The 27,670-nt window shown below is 43.0% G+C and overlaps 1 protein-coding gene across 4 annotated transcripts in view; it reads right to left on the reverse strand.

Annotated features, from left to right (window-relative positions):
• The window catches only part of SLC37A3 (solute carrier family 37 member 3), a 41,225-nt gene that overhangs the window by 4,921 nt on the left and 8,634 nt on the right, over positions 1–27,670 (reverse strand). For 2 of the 4 annotated variants that reach the window (XM_070617900.1, XM_008526790.2), the window contains exons 3-13: positions 26,520–26,628; positions 21,121–21,213; positions 17,923–18,006; positions 15,967–16,112; positions 11,688–11,784; positions 9,428–9,512; positions 8,263–8,441; positions 5,926–6,067; positions 4,242–4,343; positions 3,590–3,637; positions 2,433–2,584 (exon numbers count right to left, since the gene is read on the reverse strand). In XM_070617900.1, the coding sequence (XP_070474001.1) occupies positions 2,433–2,584; positions 3,590–3,637; positions 4,242–4,343; positions 5,926–6,067; positions 8,263–8,441; positions 9,428–9,512; positions 11,688–11,784; positions 15,967–16,112; positions 17,923–18,006; positions 21,121–21,213; positions 26,520–26,628 (1,237 nt within the window). The remainder of the gene's footprint in view (positions 1–2,432; positions 2,585–3,589; positions 3,638–4,241; positions 4,344–5,925; positions 6,068–8,262; positions 8,442–9,427; positions 9,513–11,687; positions 11,785–15,966; positions 16,113–17,922; positions 18,007–21,120; positions 21,214–26,519; positions 26,629–27,670) is intronic. The other 2 variants (XM_070617902.1, XM_008526791.2) reach the window with 1 other exon arrangement.

Raw genomic sequence — 27,670 nt, forward strand, 5'->3', positions numbered from 1 at the left:
TCTAATTCCTTTCCCTACAGATTTGCCTATTCTGGATATCTCATATGAATGAAATCATATACAATATGTGGTCTTTTGTGACTGGCTTTTTTCACTTAGCATAACATTTTTGAGGTTCACCTACTCTGTAGCATCTATCAATCCTTCCTCAATTGCCAAATAATACTCCATTATATGAATATACCACATTTTATTTACCCATTCATCAGTGGATGGACATTTGGATTGTTTCTACTTTTTTAGCTGTTATGAATAATCCAGTGATGAACACTTGTGCACAGGTGTTTATGTGGACATTTGTTCTCAATGCTCTTGAGTAGATACTGCAGTTTAATCTTACTGAGCCCCTGCTACATGTCAAAAGCATATTAAACACGGGGAACACAAAGATGAAGGAAAGCGAGAGTTCCTGTTCTCAAGGAACGCAGGGTCTGGCACAGTGGCCAGATCAACAGTCAGTACATGTGATACACTGTGGCAAGTGTTCTATTAGAGGTATGCACCAACTGCTATGGAAACCAAGAGGAAAAAACAATTTTTTTTCTTGGGAAGTCAAGGAAAGGTGAAGGGAACAAAATTATTCAGGGTGAGTTAGGCTGAGGACAAGATTGATAGGGTTTTTAATGTTAAGTCGTGGAATTTGGGGTTTCACAGCTCAAGCAATGAGAAATCATTCAAAAATCAAGATAGAAGGGGAATGAGTAAAGCTAACAACGAATTACTCCTCATCCTCCTTCCCAAACCATGAAAGCCAGTCTAACGCTAACCCAAGTTCACGGTTAGGGATCCGAACAGTGGCAAGTGACACATCCTGAATAAAAGTAAAATCCTTGAAATGCTAATTAGAATCCACTCATTTGATTAATGAAGAAAACATTAGCAAGGAAGAATAACTGAAAAAACAGTAATCTCAGAATTACAGTCACCCCTACACCTTACACAGAGATATCTGAACTGGTGGGCCAATAGCATCTTTTGGTTTCTACTCTAGAGCAAGATCAAGTAAGCAAATTTCTCCTACCTTTGCTAAGTTTTTTTCCCTTTGGTCTCGTAATCAAATATCCTAAGCGTATCAATCATAGCAATCATTCATTCTACAACCACCCAACAAATATCTGAAGGCCTACTGTGTGCCAGACGCCACTCTCGGTACTGGGACCACAGCAGAACACAAACACACAAAATACCGCCCTCACGAGGCTTACATTAGAGTGGAGACAGACATTAACAAATAAGCACATACGGCTGCATAGTGGTAAGTACTGAGATGGTTTCTTTTCCTCCACACCTGCTCTCTGATTAACCACTAGCAATCAGACATCAGTGATCCACCCCCTTCAAGAAGGCAAAACAGCGATCTTCAAGGCCATTAATGACCTAAAAGTCAAAACTACAGGCCTTTTTTCTTCCATTCTCCTTCTCCTGACCTCCCTACATCTATGATCTTACTGACTGACACCTCCTCAAATTCTGGCTTCCTGTTTCTTTGCCCAGTGGGCATCCCTTGAGGTTTTGCCTATATTCTCTTCCCCCATTAAACATCTCATCACTTCCATAGTTTCAGCTATTTTATCCATGCAGATGATTCTCAAATCCACATTTCTGCAAAATTAGCACTCAGTGACCTGGAACACTCAATGACCTAGGAAGTGGTATACACTAGGAGAGGCGTGACTCATGACCACCTAGAGAAGATATATCTTTCTGAGACAAGAATGAATTTAAGCAAAAAAAGTCAATTTGAATAGTTCTGACTATCTACAGTAGGTCAATCTTAGCCGAGAAGACGTCAAACTTTAGAGTGCATTAGAATCACCAGGACGGCTTGTTGAAATACAGATCCCCAGGCTCTAACTCAGCAAGTCTGTTGTAAGCGTAGCATTCTGCATTTTAATGAACACCCCAGATGATTCTGCTACACCACGTTTATGAACTGCCCTTTGAGACACAGTTGTAGGACGCAGAGGAAGCAACCCCAAGCAGCTACGGAGTCCATGGCAATTCCTAGTGGGGATGCAGGTAAAGAACGTGTGTATGTGTGTGAGTGTTTGGCAGGGAGAGAGGAGGTAGGGTTTGCATGTCGGGGGGGAATAAGGAGAAGGATGGGTCTCATGGCCTCCTTGGAGGGCCAAGTGTGGGCTGGGAAGAAGGGCGAGGCAGGATAGGACTGAAGGATCTGTCTTATGAGGTGTTTTCAGCTTATTTCCAGACAGGAAGAAACTGGAAGTAAAAGTGGAAAGAAGGAACCAGAAATGTAAAGGGACCTTCATATTAAGTCATATCAGCTGGACCTCAGAGGAGACTAGAAACTGAAGGCTTTCAGTGTACAGTATACTACAGCACAAGAGTGCCACCTACTGTGGCCCAGCGGGCAGGTGGAAATTCTTCCACTGTTGAAGGACTGCTTACCACACACTGTCAACCCCTCTCACCTGGCCCACGGCAGCTCCGATGCTCCCAGTTCCATCAACAATTCCCGTGACGGTCGCCAAAGCCTCACTGCTCCCTTGGATCAGCTCCTGGCGACCCAGGTCCGCAGAAATAGCAGAGCTAATCATATTAGAGGGTCCACCAATAAAAAATCCTGAAGTCATAAACGGAATAGACTCTTATTAAAACACTATTCCTAACACCACTAGGAATCTATTGAACAAGGCAATGTCTTATCCCAGTATTTTAATTATGTTGGAGAGAAACAGAAAAAGGGAAAAATAACCAGTAAAAACGGAAACGCTCCCAGATAGTATCATCTTCAAACCAGTTAGCATCTACTCTTCTGAAATCCCTTCCTGAATTATGTGACACTCTAGTATATTTTATAGAAACCAAAGATACAGAAAACACAGTGAACACACAGCCTTTCTAATCCTGTGAAGGGTACATTCCTTGAGAACTAATTGTACCAGCTTGTCAAATTCTATTACGGTAGAGGTGCATCACAGAGCATTTAACTACCCAAATTCAACCAAACATATTGAAAAAAAAGAGAGAAGAGAAATGCTATTTCAATGGTGCAGGCGGTTCTATCTGCCACAGCTCTCGGTGGGGCTGTCTGAGGCCTGAGCAGAAGGTGGCCCATGGGCATCTGTCCACAGGGTTGGAATCAGTTCCACGTGCCTCATGTAGCATGGGCAGCTCTCAATATTCTAAAAATGATCTAAAGCTTAAAAATAAGGCATTTTTCTATGATATTGTCTCTCTGGAACTCCATTGTTTCATCTGGGGCACAAGTGAAGAAATACGGGCCAATTCCAGCGTAGGAGGAAAAAATAGCTAAGTGGACTTTGTGAAAGCTGGTGAATTGGTTTCCAACGTGGTGTCTTCCTAGGCCACTTCCAGAAGTAATATGCAAAGCTGGGGCAGCAATCAAAAATTTCAGGATATCTCTGTCAGAAGGGACTGCATCTGTAAGAGCAGGACTGCGGAGGTCACAGAACAGCAGAGAAACAGAAACCAGAGGAGGCATCTTTCCTTTTACCACTTGAGTTCTCTATAATTAAGGTCTTAGTATTACTCAGACTGAAGGAGACATCAGTTTCCTTTTTATTTCTAAAGGAATAGTACCGTGAAATGGAGCCATATGCCGTACCTGTCACAGCCATCAGAAGTGCATTAATGGACTTATTGTTTGGAGAACCTGGGAGGAAAGATAGAAAGAGCACGCTGACTTTAAAAGCGCATTTCGTGTGCCCTCATTGAACAGCACACAAAGATCTGGATCTCGGCAACCTCGCAGATCGCCCAGAGACAACAAAGGGACACAACTCTTTCATCGCCTCTTCCAACTTTTATTTGTAATGTCTGCCTCTTGCTTGTACCCAAGCTAATGAGACTTCTAAAAGCCACAGAAAAAACTCTACTTCCATCTCAACAGCTTCTTAAGGGACATATACCGAACCTACTAATTACCATCTTTCTTCTTTTGAAACCTTTTCCCTTTTATTGTTTTATTGGGTCTAATGCTGTCCCTCTGGAGCCTACCCTCAAACAAAGCATACACACTCCCAAGCAAGCTTTTAAACAAACCAACAAAGCAGAAGGGATGCCAGTTTCCTCCCCTACACAAATAAAACTATGTGATGATACTTTTACCGGACATTTACAGGACAATACGAAGGTCCCATATCATGCCTTTGTAGCTGGTCTAAGGATCTCCCCAGGGCTGATCACTGACTGAAGGCAAATGCATTAGTCCTAAGAGATCACAGACACAATTTAATCACAAGGGGAGAAATACTCACGACTATATCCAACGAGGGACCCAACCGCTAGAAGCAGACTCAGAGCTAAAACTGGCGCTCTCTTCTGTAACACATCAGAGATGAAGCCTTGCAAAGTTCCACCTTCAAACACAAAGAGCCCATCACAATCAAAATTGTTTACATTTTACCTCAGTTACCTGCAACCTGCTCACCACACCCCTCAGCCGCTATCAGGATCCCAACACGCTCCATCCCAAAAGACGGCTGACTCCTAAAAAGTGTCCTCCATATTTTCCTCTGAGGAGGATTACCTGACCGCTAATCGCCATGATGGCTGATTGAGACAGGACACCACCAATTAGACACCAAAATAGGGAAAAAGGAAAAATAGTCTAAACCATCCACTTGTCCATTGCTGTTCTCCCTTCTCAAACCAGCCGTGAAGGCTTTTATGACTTTTCTGCTTTTTATTTTAAAAGATGATTCATTAAGGACAGTGCCTCACAGACTATTAGCAGCGACCAATAAATATTCACTAAAATTAAATGCAGCAATTACGGTTTGACAGTAACTAACAGGTCCGGAAGTTTAAAAAAGGTGATGTGAATTCTTTGAGCAACACAGTCCCATTTAGACACAGTCCCATTTTGAGTTCTAGGGGCTGTGGGTCATCTGGTTCATCCCCCTCAGACAGCAGAATATAGACGTATGGTCTGGTCTAAAGGTGGCAACCTCACCTTCGGCTCCAAATCCAAGAGTAAGGGCGGGGCAGACAAGTTCAAATACAGTGACAATATATCACCTAAGGACACATGACATGCTTTCATGTACTCAGGCAGTTTAGTGTTACCACAATTCTCCAGGTAACATTACAGAAAGGATATTAAGGTTTTTTTATAGCCATATAAGTAACAGTCACTAAAATGCATTCTGTCTGTCTTATGTAAAAGTTTCTTACTTCCTTGTTTATACCTTACTTCCTTGTTTATAGTTCCAGCTATAGCAAAAAGTCACTATTAAAATCTGCTGTGGTCAATGAAGCAATTGCAAAAAACAAAAATTCATCCCTATCATTCCTATCTCTCTGATCTGACGACCTACACACTAAGCTAATCTTTTCCCTTCTTCAGTCAGGGGTGGTGGGAAAGGCAGGATGCATATAACAGGAACACAGTCACATTGTAACTTGGATCTTTGACTTACAATTCGTGTCAGGGCTGAGACATACAGAAAAGGTTACATTTAAAAAGATCACAGAGGGAAACATCCCTGTGCTTCCCAAGACAAAAGAACTGATCCATCAACAAAGAGCCGAGAATAAAGAGCCCTATAAATCACAGGACTGCCGTAGGCTAGGTCTTCCTTTCTATGGACTTTTTTTTTTTATGAGTTTGGCTGTGGGGCCGGCCCCTGGCCAAGTGGTTAAGTTTGTGCACTGTGCTTCCAGGCCCAGTGTTTTGCCGGTTCAGATCCTGGGTGCAGAGATGGCACCGCTCATCAGGCCATGCTTAGGTAACTATGTACCAGAGGACTTTGGGGAGAAAAAGGAAAAATAAAATCTTCGGGGAAAAAAAAAAGTTTGGCTGTTTACTGGTAGGACAGTTTAGGAAAAAAGGCTGTGGAATAATAATAAAACTTTAAATGCTGCCAGATTTCATAACCCAGTAAAAGAGTACTAGTGACCAGCTCTTTATTATAGAAAAAGATGCATCACCAGTATTACCTATAATTCCTCCAACATCGTACCAAATGGACAGCTTGTCAGCTTCAGCTTCCTTCCATCCAAAGTTGTTACTCAGATAAAAGGGCAACCAGAAGAAGAAGGAGTAATTCACCAACTTCAAGCAGGCATAGGCCAGTGAATACTACAAGAAAAGCATTCAGCTCTCAATAAGGAGCAAATAGCACAGCAGGGCCACAGTTTTCGACGTAATTAAAAGTGAAACAAAAGAGAGGAGTTTGGGATGAACAGTACCTGATTGTAAAATTACACATTTCTACAAATTCCCATTCGCCTGACTTTACCTAGTCTCCCTCTTCTCTTTATCCCCATTAGCTTCTAGAAAGGCATGCACAGCAGGCTTTTGGAATGAAAAACACATATGACTATTTGTCAAGTGTCCCCAGTTTCCTCTCCTTTCAGTTCTCTGGTAGAAGCAAACCAGTGTTTTGAACCTATAAGGCAGGGCACATGCTCATATTTATTTAGACAAAGATATAAAGTATTCATGCCACTAACTAGCATTAAACAGAAGTAAATAAATCCAGTGACTGTTACAGCTTTTATCGCAAGGAGCCAAGCTTCTTTGGTTCTACTTCCTGCAAAGTTACCATAATGAACCACAGAGAGCAATGTGACTAAACTGTAGTTTAGCACCAACATTAAAACTACTTTCACACTATAGTTTCCAAAAGCTTTATATTCCCACATCCAGTGGAAAAGCAAAGAGTAACTCTGGTGAGTCAAAAATGAAAGAACACGATTGCCATGGGCCTTGAGGCTCCACTTTGAGGAATAAAAGTTGCAGCTGCCTTAAGATGGCAGTGGGGCTAAGACTCCTATATCCAACACGTTATTACCAGGAAATCCTGACATTTAGCATCAAAGGAAGAGGGGGGAGGAACAGAGAGACTGACTTCAAAGGGGGTCTGGCTGGTATATTCTCCCCTGGAGCCTATCCCCTAGGTATCACTTGTTTTAAAACAGCGTTCCTGGCAGGGCAACAGCCAACCCCTAGAGAGCCAGGTCCCCATCACGAGTGCGTTTTGTCCAGACAGCCGGCTACAGGACAAAGGAATTAAGTTAACTAGATTTCCATTACATCCCTGCCCACATCAGGGAACAGCTTGGGAAACACAAACGAACAGAAAAAAAGAGTCCCATGGTCACAACAAATTTAAGTACTGTCTCAGAAATTAAACTATTAGCAACAGACTATTTTAATAACTAGTTAAAAAATATGAGTCATTAGCCTAAGAACAGGTCGAAAGGAACTTGCATTTCCCTTGTGGTATACATCATCTTTTGGTTAAAGAATTGTGGGAACTCACACTCAGAGTTTAACTCGTACTTAACTATCTGTTTGCAAATATCAGTTCTCTTAATTTGGGGGGCATAGGTAGAAGGGAACTGATAAATATTAGCACAAAGTTTCAATCTAGCTGGGGGGTTACATTCATAAAGCACCATTAAACAATGAAATAAACAAAAACAGGTGCTTATGCACATACAATAACCCAAGGTGAAAGACCGTACACTTTCTACTCCACAGGAAGAGGAACTGAGACACAAGGACGGCTGAGTGACTGACCCCAGGCCTCACAGAGAGGTAGTGGGTAAGCTGGAAACACAACCTAGGCCTCTTAACTTCCACTCCCCTGCTAGCGTGCCCAAAACACCAAGACAGAAAAACGGCGGCAGAAGGGATTTAGTTTAGATGTTAGAGAGCTCTCCTGACGGTGAAGGTTGTGGAAACACTGGAATGCATTACCAAGAAACACTGTGCAGTATTCTGCTCTGGGTCTTTTAACAAAAGGGCAGACTATTTTTTTTCTGTCTGGCAAATAAGACAGACTTAATGAACCATTCAAAACCCTACTTAGTCCATACAAATTCTATAATACTTCAATAGGCCAAAATACCTACATAAAAATATCAATCTTGCCTTCTTACTCACATGCTGGATCAGGGGCAGCAAACTAGGGTCATGCGCCAAACCTGGCTATGCCCATTTGTTCCACGTCTGTCCATACTGTTTCTTTCTCTAGAGAGTTGAGTAGCTGTGGCAGAGACTGCACGGGCCCCACAAAGCTGAAAACATTTACTATCTGGCTCCTCACAGGAAAGAGCCCCTTTGCTGACCCCTGATTTAGATATCAGATAAAATTTCAAGTGGTGTCAATATAGAAACAAGCTGAGAGGAACTATACAATATCCCTCTGAACAGATATTCCTAAAATAAAGTACCATGGAGAAGCTAAATACTTAAAGATGCTTTATCCCAGGAAGAGCTCACACCCAGGCTGCAACATCTCACTGGCTGTGGTAAGGGGTCCTCACCGGTATAACTCCAGGAAGGCAACAAGCCCGATAAAAGCTTATTGCCTTGACTTGAGTAATAGGACTTCCTTCTTGAATTGAATAATTAGGCTCATATTCATCTTCATTTTCAGCACCATTAATTAATGGCCTGTGGGAATCTTCTTCCAAATTTTCTTTTGCCTCAATAGCTGGGAGACCTAAAACAACAATGACAGCCACATTTACAGAGTGCCTTTTGGGTAACCAGCACTGGGCTAAGTGCCTGGTATATATCACTACTTATGGGGTTGACATTATTTTTATTTCCATTTTACAGAAGAAGTAACTAAGGTTCAGAGACTAAGGTCAACTAAGGTCAATTAAGGTCACATAGCTAATGAGCAACAAACTCAGGACTCTAATTCTACTTTATCTGCCTTCAAAGCAATGTTTCTTCAACTTCATCACACTATCTCTGTTATATACAAAAAAATGTTAATTACATATTATTAAACTGACATGTCTGTGTCATAATACTCAAAAGACAGAAAAATCGTCTATCTCTTTGCTTCTGTGGTTTCACTTGTACATATTCTGTATTTAACAACCGATAAATATCAAACTAAATTACTTTAATGAAGGAAAAGAAATCTCTCTCAAGAAGTGAAATTAGAAATACATCCTTGCTAGGGGGCCGGTCCAGTGGCATAGAGGTTAAGCGCGCACGTTCCGCTTTGGCAGCCCGGGGTTCACCGGTTCGGATCCTGGGTGCGGACATGGCACCGCTTGGCAAAAGCCATGCTGTGGTAGGCATCCCACATATAAAGTGGAGAAAGATGGGCACAGATGTTAGCTCAGGGCCAGTCTCCCTCAGCAAAAAGAGAAGGACTGGCAGCAGATGTTAGCTCAGGACTAATCTTCCTCAAAAAAAACAAAAAGGAAATACATCCTTGCTAATTTCTGGCCTGTGTCTCAATTATAAAACTTATTTGCAATGACGAGTTTCCCCTGAATCTATAAAAGGTGAGCCTCACTGCCCTCAAGCATGCAGCTGTACCAGGCTCAGCCAGTGTCTCCAGGACACAAACAGCAATACTGATCCTTTAATTCACTGAAAGGAGCTCACAGTTCTCCTAGGAAAAGAGACTGACTGTCCTGGCCTCAGATTTCTCTGAATAGAAAAGAAGAGAGAGCTTCTCCTCACCAATTTCTTCTGGTGACACCAGGAGTCCAAAGAAGATGATGATCCCACCAGCAAACTGCACAGCAGCCGTCACCAGAAAGGCATACTGGAGGAGAGAGGAGAGAGGTGCTTCTTACACACCTGGGATGTTCATCAGACGCACATGTCGGGGAGGAGGTGGGTGGGAAGTGAGTGCTAAGTGCTGAGTCTGTGCCAGGTACTGAACTGGGTTCATTTGTGTTTTTTCATTAATTTTCCCAACGACTCTGTGAGGCTCAGAGAGGATAATTAAGGTCCCCTGGATACTGAGTGGTACTAGGACAATTGTGAAATCAGGACTATCTCCCAAAATCTCATTCTTTGCACCACATAGCCTCCAACGAGAGACAGCATCTGCCTTGAAGACATCCTATCCAGGTGGGGGGATGAGACAGTACATAAAACAATAATATAAGGCAGCATGTAGCTGAGTAAATGAGAAGGCGGAGTCCTACTAAGAAAGACACATAGGAATTGAGAAGAAGGAAACAGCTAAAGAGGCTGAAGTAGCCAGACGATGTTTTAAGAAGGAGCTGAAAAAGCAACTGACCACCTTTCTCGGCACAACTGAGGCGAAGGTACAGGTGTGATGAGACAGAAAGCCTTCCGCACGTCGAAGCAGTGGGCTTCCGCTGGGTTGACAGGGACTAAGACTGATCTGGAAAGCTGATGATGGAGATCACGTTCTCAAAAGCCAGGCTGCACAGCTGAATTTTATTTAACAGAGAATGGAGCCTGACGTGGATAGACAGTCTGAATTTTTGAACAAGTCAGTGACAAAACGAAAGCAGTCTTTCCAGAAGTCAAACTTGGAGCAGCACATAAGCTGAACAGAAACTCCAGTCTGCACCAGGTGGTACAACCCAGGTGCGAAGCTAAGAAGCCTAGAGGAAAGGAGACCGTGAACCGAGGAGCGACCTCCCACTGACATCGACTAGACCAAAATTCTTCAGAGACCAAACCCTTGGTGGGCCGTTTAAAACTTTATCTACTTTTTAAATGAGTAACTTACTTAAATTATTTAGGTTTCTGAATAGGCAATATATTCACAATTCGCATGAAAAAGTAGAAGATGTATAGTAAAAGTCTCCCTCCCACCCCTTCTCCCATCCACTCGGCCCTCATCTTCCCACATACAACCACTGTTGTCATTTAATTTTTACTTCCCAGAGACTGTTTTAGAAACATTCAAACCAATACAAATATATCCTTTTGGATTCTTCCTCCATTTTGCACATGGCATCACTCAATACCGTTTTGCTTTCTTCACTTAACACACCACTGAACTCTTTCCCTGTCAGTACTCGGTGGGCGTCCTACCTCTATTTCACAGCTGCCCAGCCTTCTGCTGAATAGATGATTCATAGTCTGTTTCCCTATTGGGTGACATTGTTATCAATCTTTTGCTATGACAAAGAATGCTGAAATAACCTTGTAGACATATCACTTTGTACAAGTCGAAGTGTCTTCACCCAAGGGATTAACTCCTGCTGGTTGAACTGCTCGGTCAGAGCAGCCGTAACTTTGACAGTCCCATATTGACCCTCCAGGGTTTACTGACTCTGGCAACCACAACGCCTGTCTCTTCACGTCCTCATAAACACAACGTGATCAAACTTCTGGATTCTTAGCAATCTAGTAAGTGTACAGTGTAGTTTCTTTCTTTTGCTTTCTCTCTTTCTCTTTCCTTCCTTTCTTTTTTTTCCTTCCTTTCTTTTAGTTTTGACTTGCATTTCTCCACCAACTAACACCTGAGCTCTATAAGGGGCATATTTTGGTCTTTTGGCCAGTGCTCTATTCTCTACTGCCTACAGGCACTTAGAGGAGCTTAATAAATATTTATTGAACGAAAGACTAACTTACGAGTGAAATGGAACGTCCTGTATGTTTATAAGCCATGTCTATTTCCTTTTCATAAACTAAGAGCTCCAATCCATTACCTTTCTTTCTGTGTGTTCTTAGTCTTTTTCTTATCAATTTGCAGGTGCTCTTTATCTATTAGGGAGATTAGCTCTTTATCTGTGAAGAGTTGCAAGTACTTTTTCCTGGTTGATTATATAGACTTGGGTGTTTTCCCATGAATAATTTTTTATGTGTTTGAATTTATCAAAAGTTTGTCCACTTTTAATACAAGCTTTGCCCCACCCAAACGCAGCTCTAGGTAGTTTTAAACGGCCGCAGTATTGTTTCCTAAAAAACAAAATATATATACCTCAAGAAAAACCTAGAAAGAAATACCTACCTCATAACCATATTGCAGAACAGAAGAAGCTAGGCACGCTCCCAAAATGTTGCCCACTGAAGCACAGGCACTCCAGAGACCAAAAACAACTCCTCGTCTAAGATGGGAACAGGAGAAAACAGGACAACAGAATCAGAAGGGGTTCTGTGTGCACTTCAAACACAAAATGGCCAAAACAGTGAAAGTTCACACTGTAAAGAATCAACATTGTCTTTTAAGGGTTTTTTCAAGTACACCCAAATGGCAAAACACCACGTCTCTTCTAACTCTAAGATTTTATTATACTGAAGTTCAATTTGAGGCTCACTGAAAGACACCGTCAAGAGAATTAAAAAAGACAAGCCACAGATTGGGAGAGAATATTTGCATATCACTTGTCCGACAAAAAGACTTGCATCTAGAATATAAAGAACTCTCAACACTCAATAATATGAAAACAGACAATGCAATAACATGTTAAAGAGCATGAATCTAAAATCATCTCAAATAAAATGTTTTTGAAAAGGAGGCAAAAGATTTTAAGAGATACTTCACACACACAAAAATAAGATGCAGATAAGCACATGTAAAGATGCTCAACATCATCAGACACTAGGGAAATACAAATTAAAACCAAATGAGGGATCACTACACACCCACTAGACTAGCTAACGTCAACAAAGACCAAGTACAGCGAGTGCTGGAAGGCTACAGAGCAGCTAGAACCTCACACTCTGCGGGGGGGGACGTAAAATGGTACAACCACTTTGGAAGAGATTTCCAGTTTCTTAAAAGATAAACAGACACCTACCATAGGACCCAGCCATTCTACTCCAAGGCATTTATGCTGGCAAGTGAAAGCTTACGTCCATACAAGGATTTGGACACAAATGTTCACAGTAGCTTTACTTGTAACAGCCAAAAGCTGAAAACAACCCAAATGTTCATCAACAGGGGAACAGATAAATTGTGGTACAATGGATTATTACTCAGCTATAAGAAGGAATGAAGTATCAATATACATAAATGTATCTCGAAATAATCAGGCAGACTGACAGAAGACAGACAAGAGAGTACACACTGTATGATGCCATTTATATAAAATTTTAGAAAATTCAAATTAAAGTGACAGAAAGCAAATCAGTAGTTACCTAGAGATGGCAGTGGGAGGGTGGGGGTGGCGGCGGGAGCGGTGGGAGGAATTACCAAGGGGCGTGAGGAAACTTTTGGGGGGATGGGCATGTTTATTATCTTAATTGTGATGATGGTTTTACGGGTGTATGCATGCCAAAACTCATCAAATAGTACATGTTAAACATGTGCGGCTTATTGTATACTGCAATAAAGCCATTAAAAAAAAGATGGATGGGTAGGTGAGGAGTCTGGTGGAAAGGAAACTAGCTGTTACAACAGTCCTGGAGAAAAATGATTAGCTCTGAACGCAGGCAATGACAGTAGAGCTGGTGAAAGAAAAAGGAGGTAGGAAAAGTTACTTTTTTTAATGCTTAAATTTACATTTTATTCTACTTGATACATAGTAATAACACACTGTTAGGTTTAGAATTTTTTTTTTCTTTAAAGACTGGCACCTGAGCTAACATCTGTTGCCAATCTTTTTTATTTTCTTCCTCTCCCCAAAGCACGCGCCATCCTCCCCTCCCCCAACACACAGACACCCCGGTATGTAGTTGTAGATTCCAGCTGTGAGTGCCTCTGGTTGTGCTGTGTGGGATGCCGCCTCAGCATGGCCTGATGAGAGGTGCCATGTCCAGGCCCAGGATCCGAACCAGTGAAACCCTGGGCTGCCAAAAGGGAGTGTGCAAACTTAACAACTCGCCCACGGGGCCAGCCGTTAAACATTTTTATAACTTCTTTAAGACAGAAAGAGAGGCCGGCCCGGTGGCACAGCAGTTAACTTCCCGTGTTCTGCTTTGGCGGCCAGCGGTTCGCTGGTTCAGATCCCAGGTTCGGACCTACGCACCGCTTGTCAAGCCATGCTGTGGTAGGCGTCCCACATATAAAACAGAGGACGATGGGCACAGATGTTAGCTCAGGGCCAGTCTTCTTCAGCAAAAAGAGGAGGACAGGCGGCAGATGTTAGTTCAGGGCTAATCTTCCTCAAAAAAAAGAAAGAAGGAATCTAAAAAATGAACAGGGAGATAACACTGTCCAGTGAAATATGAAGTCTGTCCCAAAGTCCTTACCCTGCCACTTCCAGCTGAGTAATCTCAAGCAAGTCCCAGCTAAGGCCCAGTGTCCCCAACTTTTTTCACCTGGAAAACAAATGCTTTGAACTAATCTCTACGGTTCTCCCCTGCTAAAATGTCCCCATCCTCTAAAATACCTGAGACCTATCAAGAGGGCCCTGGGGGGAAGAGTTGGAAGGTCAGGCTCTGAGTAACACTGGCTGACCAAAGACACGATTTTACAAGAAACTGGCTAAAAATAAGCGAGATTTCAAGTGGTTATAGTTTTACTGGCACTTTGTGATTTACTGTTACGTTTCACAGGAAGTCACTGTGTCTCAAGCAGCACACCATCGGTTTCACTTACAAGTGTTACTCGGCTAAGAAAAAAGTGTGTCTTTCAAGATGAAGCCATAATGGTTTTCTTGAATTTTTTTTTCCTTTGAGACTGATCCACAGAAACAATGAAGTGGTCAGCCTGTCCAGTCACTGCTATCCAATACCCAGTGTCATCCAATCTGTAAAAGTTCAGATAAGAATTATCTCAAGTTGATGCATGTCACAGTGGTTATCCTTGAGTGATAGGATTTCAAGTGGTTTTGCCTTTATTTCTCTTTGTTCATTTATATTATCCGGTTTGTCTACAATAAACAAGCAGCCTTTGTATAATCTTCAAAACTCACACATGGAAAAAAATTACCTTAAAAAAATTTTTTTCTTTTTTGGCTTTTTCTCCCCAAATCCCCCCAGTACATAGTTGTATATTTTAGTTGTGGGTCCTTCTAGTTGTGGCATGTGGGACGCCACCCCAACATGGCCTGATGAGTGGTGCCATGTCCACGCCCAGGATCCAAACTGGCGAAATCCTGGGCTGCTGAAGCGGAGCATGCAAACTTAACCACTCAGCCATGGGGCCAGCCCCTAAAAATCTTAAAAATAAACAGCCCATGAGCAGACGGTATCACCTACTCCCAAAGAAAACTAAGGGATTATAGGGGAATGAGTATCTCTTAAATCATTTCTGTTAAACCAATGATGCTAGAGTGAAAGAGAACTCACTAGCACAATGAAATATAATCAAGAGCATTCTCATTAAGTGGGGCTTATTCCAACCACAAGACATTTTACAGGTGAACTTTCACAGCGTTACAGAGCATTAGTCAGCGAGCTTCATTACTCCCATTATGAAAAAGGGGAAGCTGGAAAACCGAGAGGAGTGAGTCAGAGCATGCACTCCTCACCGTGGTGGGTGGATCATGACTGATGCATACACGGGTCCCTACATAAGAGAGTAAACTAAAAAGACAGAGCCATCGGCAAAGTAAAGGTACATCTCACAACACATAAATAGTTACGCAGCAAAAATGACAGGCATCCTAATTAATATTCCTGAAATCAGAGTGTCACAAACAATGATAAACGACAATGCCCCGTCTTTGGGCATCTCAACTTATTTTCCTACCTGAAAATTAACCATGGCTCTTCTTCCTGGGTGGCCTAGCAGGTGCCCACCCTTACGCCTTGGCCCACCCCACACGCAAACTCAAATATAATCTAATAACTATTTGAAGGTTTAGGGGGGAAATATCCAATTTAACTAACTCCAAAGTCTGGCATTCTTCATCTGCATCTTATTGCCTTTGTTGGCTGACCTTAGGCAAGTTCCACAGATAGCTTTTGGGCTCAGTTTCCCTATCTTTATTTAATGTAAGAAGGTTAAACTAGATCATAGAGTCTTAAACAAGGTAAGAGAAGGCAAAACCCACAGGAGATAAATGATGGGGTGGCACATGAGATATTCATGTTCTCTAAAGGGGAGATTAAAAAAGAACTGAGACGTACTGTCTTAGCACACTTGAAATCTGACCATGGCTGGGAGGGTGTGATGCAAGTGTCTGCTGGGGCTAGATCGTCTGTGTATGGTCATCTCTAAGGTCCGCACCATTTCCAGTACACTCTGAGGGGGAACTGTCTCTCCCTGAGCTTTTCTAACTTTCTAAACTAGAGGGATGACGTTGGCAGTGTCCAAGGGATCCAGCTAATTGACTTTGACAAGTCTCAATAAGCCAATATTAAAACACTTGGAGAAATGAAAGAGGAAGGAAGTGGCATACCCAGCTTTCCCAAACCAGTTGCCCATAACAGCAACCACACAGGGCCAACCAGTGGACTGCAGCAGGCCGTTCACAATCCACAGGCAGCAGTAGAGCCCCATGCTGTAGAAGTGCAGCCATTCCGTGAGAGTGCCAAAGACAAACACCTTAGAGAAGAAGAGAGAAAGGGACATGTAACACCCACACGCACGTGCTTAGCACACCTAGCTGCCGACCACTTACACACCCGCGTGAAGTGACCACGTGAAGGACACATTCAAATGTCTAGGGGCTAAGAGACGTGTGGCTGACTCTTCGGGTGCTCCTGCTCGGAGCAGCACCGGGTGAGTGAGACAATCACCAAACCGCCACCGGCCAGAAAGGCAGAGATGTCAAACAACACAAAACTCACTGATGATCAACCCTCCAGGCTGCGTCTTCAGCTCTAAAAAGTTAAGCCCTCGTTTTACATCTACTTCCTCTTCCTCGGGCCCGTGTTTGTGGAGGACTGCTGTGGGGACTGGGTTCACGTGTGTAAATTCGGTCAGTACAGGACTGGCACATCGTGGGGACCGGGAAGTGCCAGCTACTGTTATCCCTGCGGCTCTAAGGGAATCAGTGTGACTTGTGACCTGCTCAGTAATTCAGCAGCATTCAAGTGGCTGCTTTCTTCTAGGCATTTTGCTCGAGTGGACATTTTATTCTGGGAATATTCTGCATGGGCTGAATGGTATGTATAATGCTGTATGATTCCAGCCACATGACATTCTGGAATAAGCAAAACTATAAGGATTGTAAAAGGGTCAGCGGTTGCCAGAGGCTGGGGAACAAGGGAGGGGTGGTAGTTACACAACTACACTCGTTTGTCAAAACTATACACCAAAAGGGTGGGTTTATGTATATACTTCAATTTTTCAAAAAATGTAAAAAAAAAACCAAGAAAGTGCATAAACATGTTTTAAAATAGTATGTATATATGTGTGGGTGACCAGCTCATGAATAAATAAACTGCTTCAATCGCTCAAATGGCAGACACTGAGAAGCAATAATAAATAGGGTCTAACTAAAACCCATGCTTTCACTCCATCACCAAAAATTCCTCACTAGAAACTAGTAAGCAAAAAAGAGCTGATTCAAGATCGGATGTGCCCGCCATGGCACTTAATTAGCCAGGCGTTGTTCCAAACGCCTTACACACAGTAACTCAGAGAGCCCGCACCACAACCCCAGGAGGACGGACTTTTCAGATGAGGAAGCTGAAGCGCAGAGAAATCATGGCTAGGAAATCGCAGAAGGACTAAAACACAGGCAGCCCAGGTCTCCGGAAGTCCCTGATCGTAACCATGATGCTACAGACTCCCAAGCAAGACAGAGACAGAAAGAAGTAGGCTAAGTAACAGACAATAAAAGTGCCTTCAAAGAAACACAGGCGCCAAAGCTCAGAAGAGGGACGGGTTACCCCAGGAGTAGGGTCAACGAAGGAAGGCATCATGAATGAAGTGTCATTTGGCCAGTGATTTGAAGGAGACTCGAGCTGGTTGAGAAGAGCTGAGTCAGACTATGGAGAGCTGCAAAGAGGGCCATTCAAGGCAGGAGAAGAGCAGGAACAAAAGTAGTGAGGGAGAAAGGAGCAGCATCCGCTAGGGCCAGGGAAAATAGGTGAGTTGGGCCAGAGCAAAGTGGGGAAGCATAGTGATGGACACGATTGTAGAGGGGCTGGGACGGGCTCCAGGGAGCACTGAGTGTCACGCTGTTTATGCTTAGACTTCGCTGGTGACGGAGGGTCAAGAAGGGGCCTGATCTGGAACTGTACTTTAAAAAGACCCCTAACTGAAGAGGCACACGGGGGATTAGAAAACTGAAGATTAATTTACTATTCTGTTCTACATACAGAAGTAGGGGGTTACCTGGATTCTAAAATGCCTGATCAAAATAATAATAATAATGATGATAATAATAAATACCTTTCCAACTTACCACTAACGCAGAAGAGCACATGCCGAAAGATAGGACCCATCGTAAATTAAGCCGATCCCCAACGATACCACTGATGAAAAGGCCCTAAAAATAAAGCACTTTATTTTACAGTTCTGAACAACAACACAGCCTGAAAAAAATAAGATGCATCATAAAATAGATGGGCAAACACAACACTAGGGTGACAAACATCACGCCTAGACTAGCTGTCTACATCAGTTTCACAAAAGTTTCATGAAATGACAATGGGCTTCCGCCCACTGTGCTATAAACATCTCAGGCACCGAGATGTGGTAATTCACTGCAAACTCTGGTTCCACTTGATCCCCTAACTGCCTAGAAGGAGACTGAAAAAAGAAAAAACCCACAAGAATTATTCTAATAAAATGAGCACACAAATCTATTTCATTTTCTAGAATAGATTAACTCCTAACACCAGTTATCTGCTTTCCCAGAGGGAGTCCTCTTAGCCATCTGCACTCGTATTAAGATGTGCTACATGTCCTGCGGAACGGAAGCTGCTAGGGCGCATGTGTTGCCTGTTTAATCTGACAGGCAGGGAGAGCAGGGAGGTATAATAATGAGCTGGAGACAGGTACAAATGTCCTGCCTTCTGCTCTCCTCCCACTGAGTGGCAGGAATTAAAATGCTGAGGTCATGGCAGCAAGGCAGACTAAAGAGCTAAGATGACACACTCTAGGTCCCTTCCACAAATACGTAAAATGAATAAATGTCTTGACTAAAAACCTAAATTGTTTTGTTTCTAATAAATTGACTGTATTAGAGAAAATTTAGACGAAAAATGTCATAATAAATGTCTTTCCCTCATTAAGCTTTACTACCTCAAAAGAGGCATGTGTGGGGCTGGCCCGGTAGTGTTGCAGTTAAGGTTGCACGCTCTGCTTCGGTGGCCCGGGGTTCGCTGGTTTGGATCCTGGGCATGGACCTACGCACTGCTTATCAAGCCGTGCTGTGGCAAGCATCCCAGATACAAAATAGAGACTGGCACAGATGTTAGCTCAGCAACAATCTCCCTCAGCAAAAAGAGGATTGGTGGCAGATGTTAGCTCACGGCCAATCTTCCTCAAACAAAAAAGAGGCATCTGTGAGTATTAGATCCTATATTCTATAGCTGCCACTCACATGGTCTAATGCTATGCATATTAAAGGGGGTGAAGAAAATCTCTCAATTATGTTTCAGTTTAGGGAATCAATTTATTCCATGTTGCTCCAAATACCTGTAAGTTACAGAAGGAAATGAAGCTCAATATAAAGAATGAATAACCACTGACTTTTCATGGCACTTATCTCCTATGTCCTAAATCTACTTAATCCTATAAATGGGTATTATCATCTCAACTCTATAGATGAGGAAACTAAGTATCTTAAAAAGGTTAAAACCAAGTTTTAAAACTCCATTTTAAAACCAAGTTTAACACAGTTAGTTGACGGTGGTAGAGCTGGTCTTCCCCCTGGACCACACTGCCTCTTAAAATACCCATGAAAGGCTCACAGAGAAGGCTCGCAGGGAGCACTCCAGCCCAAGTTGAATGGCAGTGTACTGGGACTTTGCACAGAAACTGTCCCGGGTGAGAAGCTAGGCTAAATCATCTAAGAGCCGCTCCAACTGTTTCTGTAAGTCGCCTCTTTGAAGAAAAGATTTTCCAATAATTACCCAGACAAACACTTAGCAATTACTTTGAGACTTTCACCCAGTATTCCACATCACCTGGACATTCAGAATTAAATTTTTTAAAGAGAGGAAATAGACGCTAGGAGAAAAGGTCAGACTGCTCCCACAGTGCACAGTTCCAGCTGTTGCCACCATTGGTCCCACAGCTCCAGTTCAGCAGCCACCACAGACGTTCCCCACAACCAGACAGAAACGCGGGCTGCGCAAGCGGAGAAGATAGCCTCAGACAGAGAACCAGCCCCTGCCCCCAGAGTGGTTCCTGGGACACCAGCCTCTCACGGTTCTCCTCCTTTACTGCCCCATCTCAGCCACCCTTGCCCATTCTTCATCTTCCCTGCTCTAAATACTGAGCCATAGCTCAGTCTTCACACCTCTCCTCTGTCCTCACCTGCTCTCTTGATGATTTCATCCTGTCTCATAATTTTGAAAACCATCTCTATGCTAAGGACACTGAAATTTGTACCTCCAGCCTGACCCTCTACCTTGAACTGCAGACTCATACAACCCAGGGTCTGCTCTTCACCATTTGTGCAATACCAGGTATCTCTCAAATGCAACGTGTGCAACAGCAATTTCCCCAAAGCCTCCGCTTCCCGTGGTCTTCCACCCTGCCGTGACACCTCTGCCCTGCAGCTGTCTTTGATACCTCTCTTTCTCTTATATTCCACATTCAAAACACAACTAAAATCTCCTTCTCCCCACCTCTCTTACCTCTACCGTGAACCCAAGCCACCATCACCTTTCACCTTCACACGGGAATAGCCTAACAGTGACCTCTCTGTTTCTGCCTTTGCCCTGCAGCTCCATCTCCTGGAGCAGCAAGTGCGCCTGCCCAAACAGAAGGCAGATCCTGGCTCTTCTCTGCACACAACCTTCCAGGGCTCCCATCTCACTCAGCGTTAAGCTAAAGCGATGAGAAAGGCACCAACGCCCTGCAGATCTGAGCCCCAGCGCTGCTCTGGCCTCACTTACTGCCACCCTATTCCAGTCACACGGACCTGACTTACCCACCGCAGGTTTTGTTCAAATGCCCCCTCCTACACGAGGTCTTCCCCAGCCACCCTACTTCAATTACAGCCCCCACCAGGGGCTATCTAGTCGCTTTTCCCTCTTTATTTTCTCCACAGCACTTACCACCTTCAAACACACTCTGTAATTTACTTATTTATAGCATTGTGTTACTGCTTGTCTCCCTTAGCTCCCACCCCAAGAACATAAGCTTTACAAAGGTAGAGATTTTCCCTGTGTTGCTCACTGATGAATTCCCATCGACTATAAAAGTCCCCGGCACATGCCAGATGCTCAGTAAATATTCGTCAAATGGATGAATGAATGAATGGATGGGTGGGTGGATGGGAAGGACACAAAATATACACTTCAGCAATACTGAACATTCCTCAGGCAGCAAATTCAAAATCCCTTATGAACTTGAACTATCTAAGCTTTGGAGCCATTTCCTTTTACATCTTTCCTCAACTTGAAAACCCCAGAATTCTAACACTTACCACAGCATAGGAGAAGAGGAAAATAGTGTCCAGAGTTCCGAGGAAAAGAGTGGCTTCCTCCGCACTGGGAAACAAATGGTTGCTATTCCAGACCTACGGCAACACAGGGACAAGTCAATGCCCACTTCTGCAGCACTCTCCACTCCTCGAAGCACCTTCTCGTACAACCTCCACCCACCCTCACAGAGACCTGGTGACGTGGCAAAAAGCAAACCTGCACTTCGTAGAGAAGGAAACACACCATGCAAAACTATTTGCATAATACTCAAGTGCTATTTGCTTCTTCCCTTTAACTTTTCCACTGATGGTGCAAAAGCCGTGGTGGGTAAAACTCCTGCACCTTAGCATGAATCGAGGCAGTTACACCAAATGGGACTATTAACCATCATGTTCTCTGTGGTCACGCTCACAGTTAAAAAAAAGCCAATTTCACTTAAGAATGTCTTTGGCACATGCCAGATGCTCAATAATTATTTGTCAAGCAGTAAAAATTATTAATTTTATAAAATCTGGCCCCTGAGGACCCTTATTTCTAATAATCTATGTGACAATGGAGAACATGCACGAAGTACTCTGCACACCAGGATCACACGGGGGTCATGAGGAAAAGCACTTGTGCAGTTGTGTGAGCTGCAAGCTAGAATGTCATTCTTACTTGAAAGAATGATTGACGGACAAGCTATACTTATCCAGATTTGGGTATCTGGCAGATACTTCCTCAAAAAAGAACAGACGAACCTGTCACTTCAGGATCCACTCAAAGTACAAGATAGACAATGGCTCTTAATGTAAGGGTATAAAAAGTTAATTGATAAAGTTTCAGATTCCACATTACAACTAACCTTTAAGAAATCGCCACTTGTCATATTCTCATGTAGTATCAAAGACAAATATCCACAATTAACTGAAAAGCTATTAAAATACTTCTCCCTTTTCCACCGTGTGTCTGTGAAAGGCCAAATTCTCTTCATATACTTCAAAGGATCATGTTGCAAGAGACTGAATTCAGAGGCGGATATGAAAATCCACTTGTGTTCCATTAAGCCAGACATGAAGAGATTTGCAAAAATGTAAATCAATGCCACTCTCCTCACTAAGTGATTTTGTTTTGAATAAGTCATTTTTCAAAAAATGTTATTTATGTTAACATGCTATGGGTTTATTTAATTCATTTAAAAACAACTAAAAAAACCAATGTATTTTTCAATTTCTCAGTTTGAACTGCTAAAACAGTAAGTATCTAGAAGTATAAACCACTACCACCAAAAGCTCTTTGGCATCCTCTGACCAAAAAGTTAGAGAACCGCTAAACTAAATGGTAACTGAGATGGGTTGTTACAGAAAAGAAATTTGAACTTTAGAATATGAAAGAGAAAAATCACAATCAGTAATAAAAAAATCTTCAATGGAAAGTAAAATCCCCAAATTAAAAAAGAATAAAGTCTGACTGTCAAGTATTGGGACCGGCTTCTGTGAGGCTTACAGCATCGGTCTTCTCCTCTAACACCACCTCACATCCTGCTGTCAAGAGAGACAAGCAGGCAGCTCCCACAGCGGAGATGGATCAGCATTCAACAAGCCAACTGGGCCCTACTTTCCCCAGTCAGAATTATTTTGCCACATTTTCCCTCAGACCACAAACTTTGACCCTGACGCCATCCGGGCACGTGAGCACCCAGGACTGAGCACTGCCAGGCACACGCCAATGCCGGCTAGAGATGGGGCCTCAAGCAGCGGCTCCAAGCTTCAGGGGCTCTTCTTGTCTCTCAGGAAGTCACCCAAACTCCCTGCTGTCTGCCTTTCACCAGAACTGACAGATTTTAAACAGCTTTCTTCTGCTTCACTGCCAGGATTCAGCTGAAATATACTTTGGGTTGCCTACTTAACACGTAGAAAACAAAACAAAACCCAAACCTGAAAAAACAAAGCAGGACTAACAAAAAGATTCCAAAATAGGATAACAGAAGAAAGCCTAGTGAAGCAAACTGACTTCAATCACACAGCTCAGATAGGGACGACTACACCAGGAGGTGAAAACGGTCCGAGTACAGAATGAATCACCCGGTGAGTAATGAAAGTCACCAATGAAATGACTTTAACATGCTAAAATCCCACACATGACAGTGACTCGAGCGGGCTGCACGCATGCACGATTATCCCGTGAAGGTACTGGCCTGTCTGTCTGCAGGGTTTTCTTGTGTCGTGCGGGGAGGGGCTGGAGTAAGCTACTACCACAGCTACACGTTGGGGCACTTCCTGGAAGGGTGAACTTATGTGCACACACAAGGTCAGTGTGGGTTTCCTAAGTGAGAAGCTCTGTCACAGGGCTATGCGTGGGGGTGGGGGGACTACCGACACGGAAGCTTCCTGAAGTGGTGAGCGGAGGATGACGTAAAGCAGACCTATGTGCGGGGTCAGGGGGCCTCTGCCGAAGGTGAGTGGTATTGGGGCAGGTGAGAATCTACTGAGAGCGAGGCTGCGCTGGAGCGCTGAGAACACCCGGAACCCTGCTTCCTTCTCCCGGAGAGAACTTCAGATTCTTACACTAGTCTCATGCAAGGGCTGTGCGTCTGAAGAGGGAAGGTTTTTTAATTTAACAGAACAAATTTTTGTTTATAGCTTTCAGGCAAGTTGTTCTCAAATATTAGATTTAACCATTACCTCTTTTTTTATCTATAAACAGAGATTTTATGTTATGCTCACTTACTATTTTTAATGTCTATCCACGTCAGTGGGATCCCTTATAAATTCTCGAGGTAAAGAGACTATGTCTGCTTAGTTCTTTTTGTAAAGTATCTAAGATAGCTATGCATAAAAATGAAAGCTATAATGAATATGTTTCAAGGATGCTATTTAGGACACTTAAGAAATGTTTAACAATATATTAACAAAACATTTTTCAGACTAATTCTACATAATCTTCTGGTTCTAAGAACCTTTCCATTCTGAACAAGAAAGTCTCAAAGGGAAACTAGAGTTCAGACAGTTACAGACCCAAAAGCACAGGAGGAGAGAAAGGTACGCGTCACCCCAGCCACTCCACTCCCAGCAACAGGCTTCAGGAAAGAAAACACCTAGACTTTAAAGTCTAAAGAAAGGAACAGAGAGTCAGCACTGCTCTCCATCAGGACAGGTCCAGAAATACAAAGATCTCCAGGACAAGTCTGAGCTTGCCATCTATATGACCAGTCCGTCCAAACTACTTAATCTGTAGTTCCGAAAAACCGGAATGGTGGAACCTATTTTGGCAGCAATCAGAGTAAGGAAATAAGCAGCTAGGCAGAAAAGTTAACTCAAGTCCAAGAAGAGCTAATAATGTGACATGGTCACTGGCAGGAAAGAGTTAAGCTGGCAGGCCTGAGTCTGCTCTCCTTCAAAAAGGCTGACCTGGGAACTTGGATTTCGGGAGGGTTCCAACCGTCTCTGCTATGAGTGGCTCGCTGTGCCTAAACTGGTTATACCAACAATGGGGTTTATGCTGAACACCTGCTTTCCTTCTGGGAGTCTGGAATTTTGGTACATGCCAGGCAGAGGGTACCAGCCCCCAATAAAAACCCTGGGCACTGAGTCTCTCATAAGCTTCCCTGGTAGACAACATTTCACACGTGTTGTCACAACTCGTTGCTGGAGGAACTAAGCACGTCCTATGGGACTCCACCGGGAGAGCACTCCGGGAAGCTCCACCTGGGTGCCTCCAGAATTCGCCCCACTTTTTTGCCCCTTTGCTGATTCTGCTCTGTATCCTTTCACTGTAACAAACCACAGCTGTGCGTATGACTATATGATGAGTCCTCTTAGTGAATCATCAAACCTGGAGGTGGTCCTGGGGATCCCCAACTCAGTCACCGAAACAGCAAAGGCAGCCTTAGGCAGTATAACCAGACATTTAGTGCCTAACTCAAATCCTACTGTTCTATACATTGGTCAGACTGTACCTGAAACACCACAGTTAGTGCTCGGTATCACTAAACTACAGGTGAAGGACCAGGGATGTTGGGCCTCAATGAAAGAAACTTAGGGAGACAGGTTTCCTTCAGATAGTCAACAGGCTCTCATGCAGCAGGAATCGACTTAGTAAGCACGGCCCAGGATAAAACCCAAGATCAAAATTAAACTGCAGAACACTTCTACCTCAATATAAGAAAGAGCTTCCCAACAACGAGAGTTGAGTAAAAATGGAATTGCCCACCTTAGAAAACAGGGAGTTCCTTCTCCCTAGAAGAGTTAAAACAGAAGCTGGGTGGCCATCCTTCAATAATGACAAAGAAAGATTTTATCCTGGCTGCGAGGTTAGGTGCATGACTCTCTAAGGCCACCCCATCTGGAAGGTTTGTGACAAGTCAGTTAAGGATCATTTAGACACACTCACTGTGCACACAGCACAGTGAGTCAAGACTCAGTCTGAAATTTAGCCCTCTACCCTTAACACCTTTCCTTTTACAAGTTCCCGATAACTTAAATTTGAGAAAAATTGTTCAGGAGCATCTCCACTAGAATGTAAGCTCCTTGAGGACAGGCTCTTTTTTTTTTCGTATCTTCAGTGCCTAGAACAGTGTTTATGCAAGACAGATCCTCAATAAGCAATTGACTGGATAACTTATTTACATTTTGGGGGGATATTTATACAACCTTCAAATCTCTGTCAACTTTGAATTGGTCCAAATAGGGGAAATAATTTTTAAGAAATAAAAAACATGCTAAGAGTATTAATATATACCCATAATTCCATATGTAGAACTTGAATAACGTGGTAAAGATTGAATGGAGTGGATTTGTGTATTGAGATGGGGTACTATAAGGAATAGCACCCCCATTCCAAACAGTCATCAGAGAATTTACTTGGTCCACAACGAATACAAGGAACTCGGATACACACTCCCTGACTTCAAGACTCCTAAGCAAGATACAAACAAATGAACCCATTAGAAAGTATGTAAATACCGAGACATTAAACTATGTAACACACAATGTGCACGGTTCTGAAGGAAAATCAGCAGAAGCTGGAAAAAAACTATTTAATAGAAAAAGTGGTATTTTTATCTTGACACAAAGGGAAAAGCAAAATTGAGATGGGTGGAAAGAAGGAGAAAGAGGATACAAAAGATTATGAGCAAAATCTCAAAGGCAGAAAGGAGCACACTACTTGTGAAACTCAACAAAAAAAACAGCCCAACCAGAATTGTGTGATTTCCAAACAGTGAGAAATACGCTGCCTGGAATGGTAAAACAGGCCTGAATCAGGGCAAGCTAAGAAATCGGGCAGAAAGTTGGATTTTAGGCCATAGGAAACAGTAAGCCATTTCAGAGTCCTAAGTGGATGAACAAACAAAACAGAACTGAAGAATTTAGGGGTGGGCGTGGTTCCCTTCTTAAGCCCATCCCAGCACTGTTCTGCTCACCTCTACAGGCAGTTCAACTGATTTGTTAAGAGCACTTGGGGTCCACTGCTTAGAGATGCTGACCTTGACATTGCTAAAAGTTTTTCTTGACGCGTGGAGCAACGAATAACTACAAAAGAGGGAAGAAACACAGCTGAAGGAACAGCAAAGAAAACGACATTCAATAAACTCACAGATATATTCCCGTCTGTTTTATTCAATTTTAGAATTCTTCTCTTTAAAAAAAAAAAAAAAGAAGGAAAAAGCACTGCTTTACAAGAGCTACCAATTGAAACAGCCTCTGCTAAGCAAAAGAAAAAATTAAGTAGTCTTCTTCAATATGCGCCCCCATGTTCACTCATAACTTATCCCCAGACCTAGAAGATGGAGACACGAGTGATCCCAACCCACTTTAAATCATGGTTGCGGTTCTGTAAAGAATTTTAAGTCTTTAGTGACTAGTGGCCACTCATTGCACTAGCCACTCAGTAGCTTTTGCCTTGGGTCCTGTCTTTCCCTCATATTGATGCTTCCCCCAACCCCTACAAATAGATATCCCCTAAACCAAGCGCCCAAAATTGCCTATCGACTCTCACATAACTAGAGAACCATTTTCCTAGTTTCTGCCTTAAAAAAAAAATCATCATCATTTGTGGTGCCTTCAATAAAGATTAATAATAAACAAAATCTACTCAGAAGAAATAATCAAAATAGTTGAGTCACAAGGTTATGAATAACATGCCCCTAACACCAAAATAGCCTGGTTCATGTCATCTAGAGACCACTAAAGAGAGCCACTGAAGGCCACAGAACCAAAAACATGGACGTTGGTTCAGCGGTGCTGCCTACTCAGGGCTGCTGACACTCAGGGATCTCATGTGAGTTCCCAGCCGCTCACAATTGTCTCGTGCCATCTTTACTGCTCCAGGAGGCATAGGGCCTTCCCTGAATATGCACATCCTTTCCTCTCACGATCCTCGTTTTAACAAATAAAGGACTTTATATTAGATCAGGGTTTCTCAACCACAGCACTATTGACGTTTGGGGCCCCCCAAATTATCCATTGTGGGGAGCTGTACTGTGCATTGTAGGATGGCTAGCAGTATCTCTGGTCTCTACCCCCTAGATGCAAGTAACTCCTCATCCCCCACCATGACAACCAAAAATGTCTC

The sequence above is a fragment of the Equus przewalskii genome, chromosome 4 (assembly GCF_037783145.1).
Source record: "Equus przewalskii isolate Varuska chromosome 4, EquPr2, whole genome shotgun sequence".
In the NCBI taxonomy this organism is placed as follows: Eukaryota; Metazoa; Chordata; class Mammalia; order Perissodactyla; family Equidae; genus Equus; species Equus przewalskii.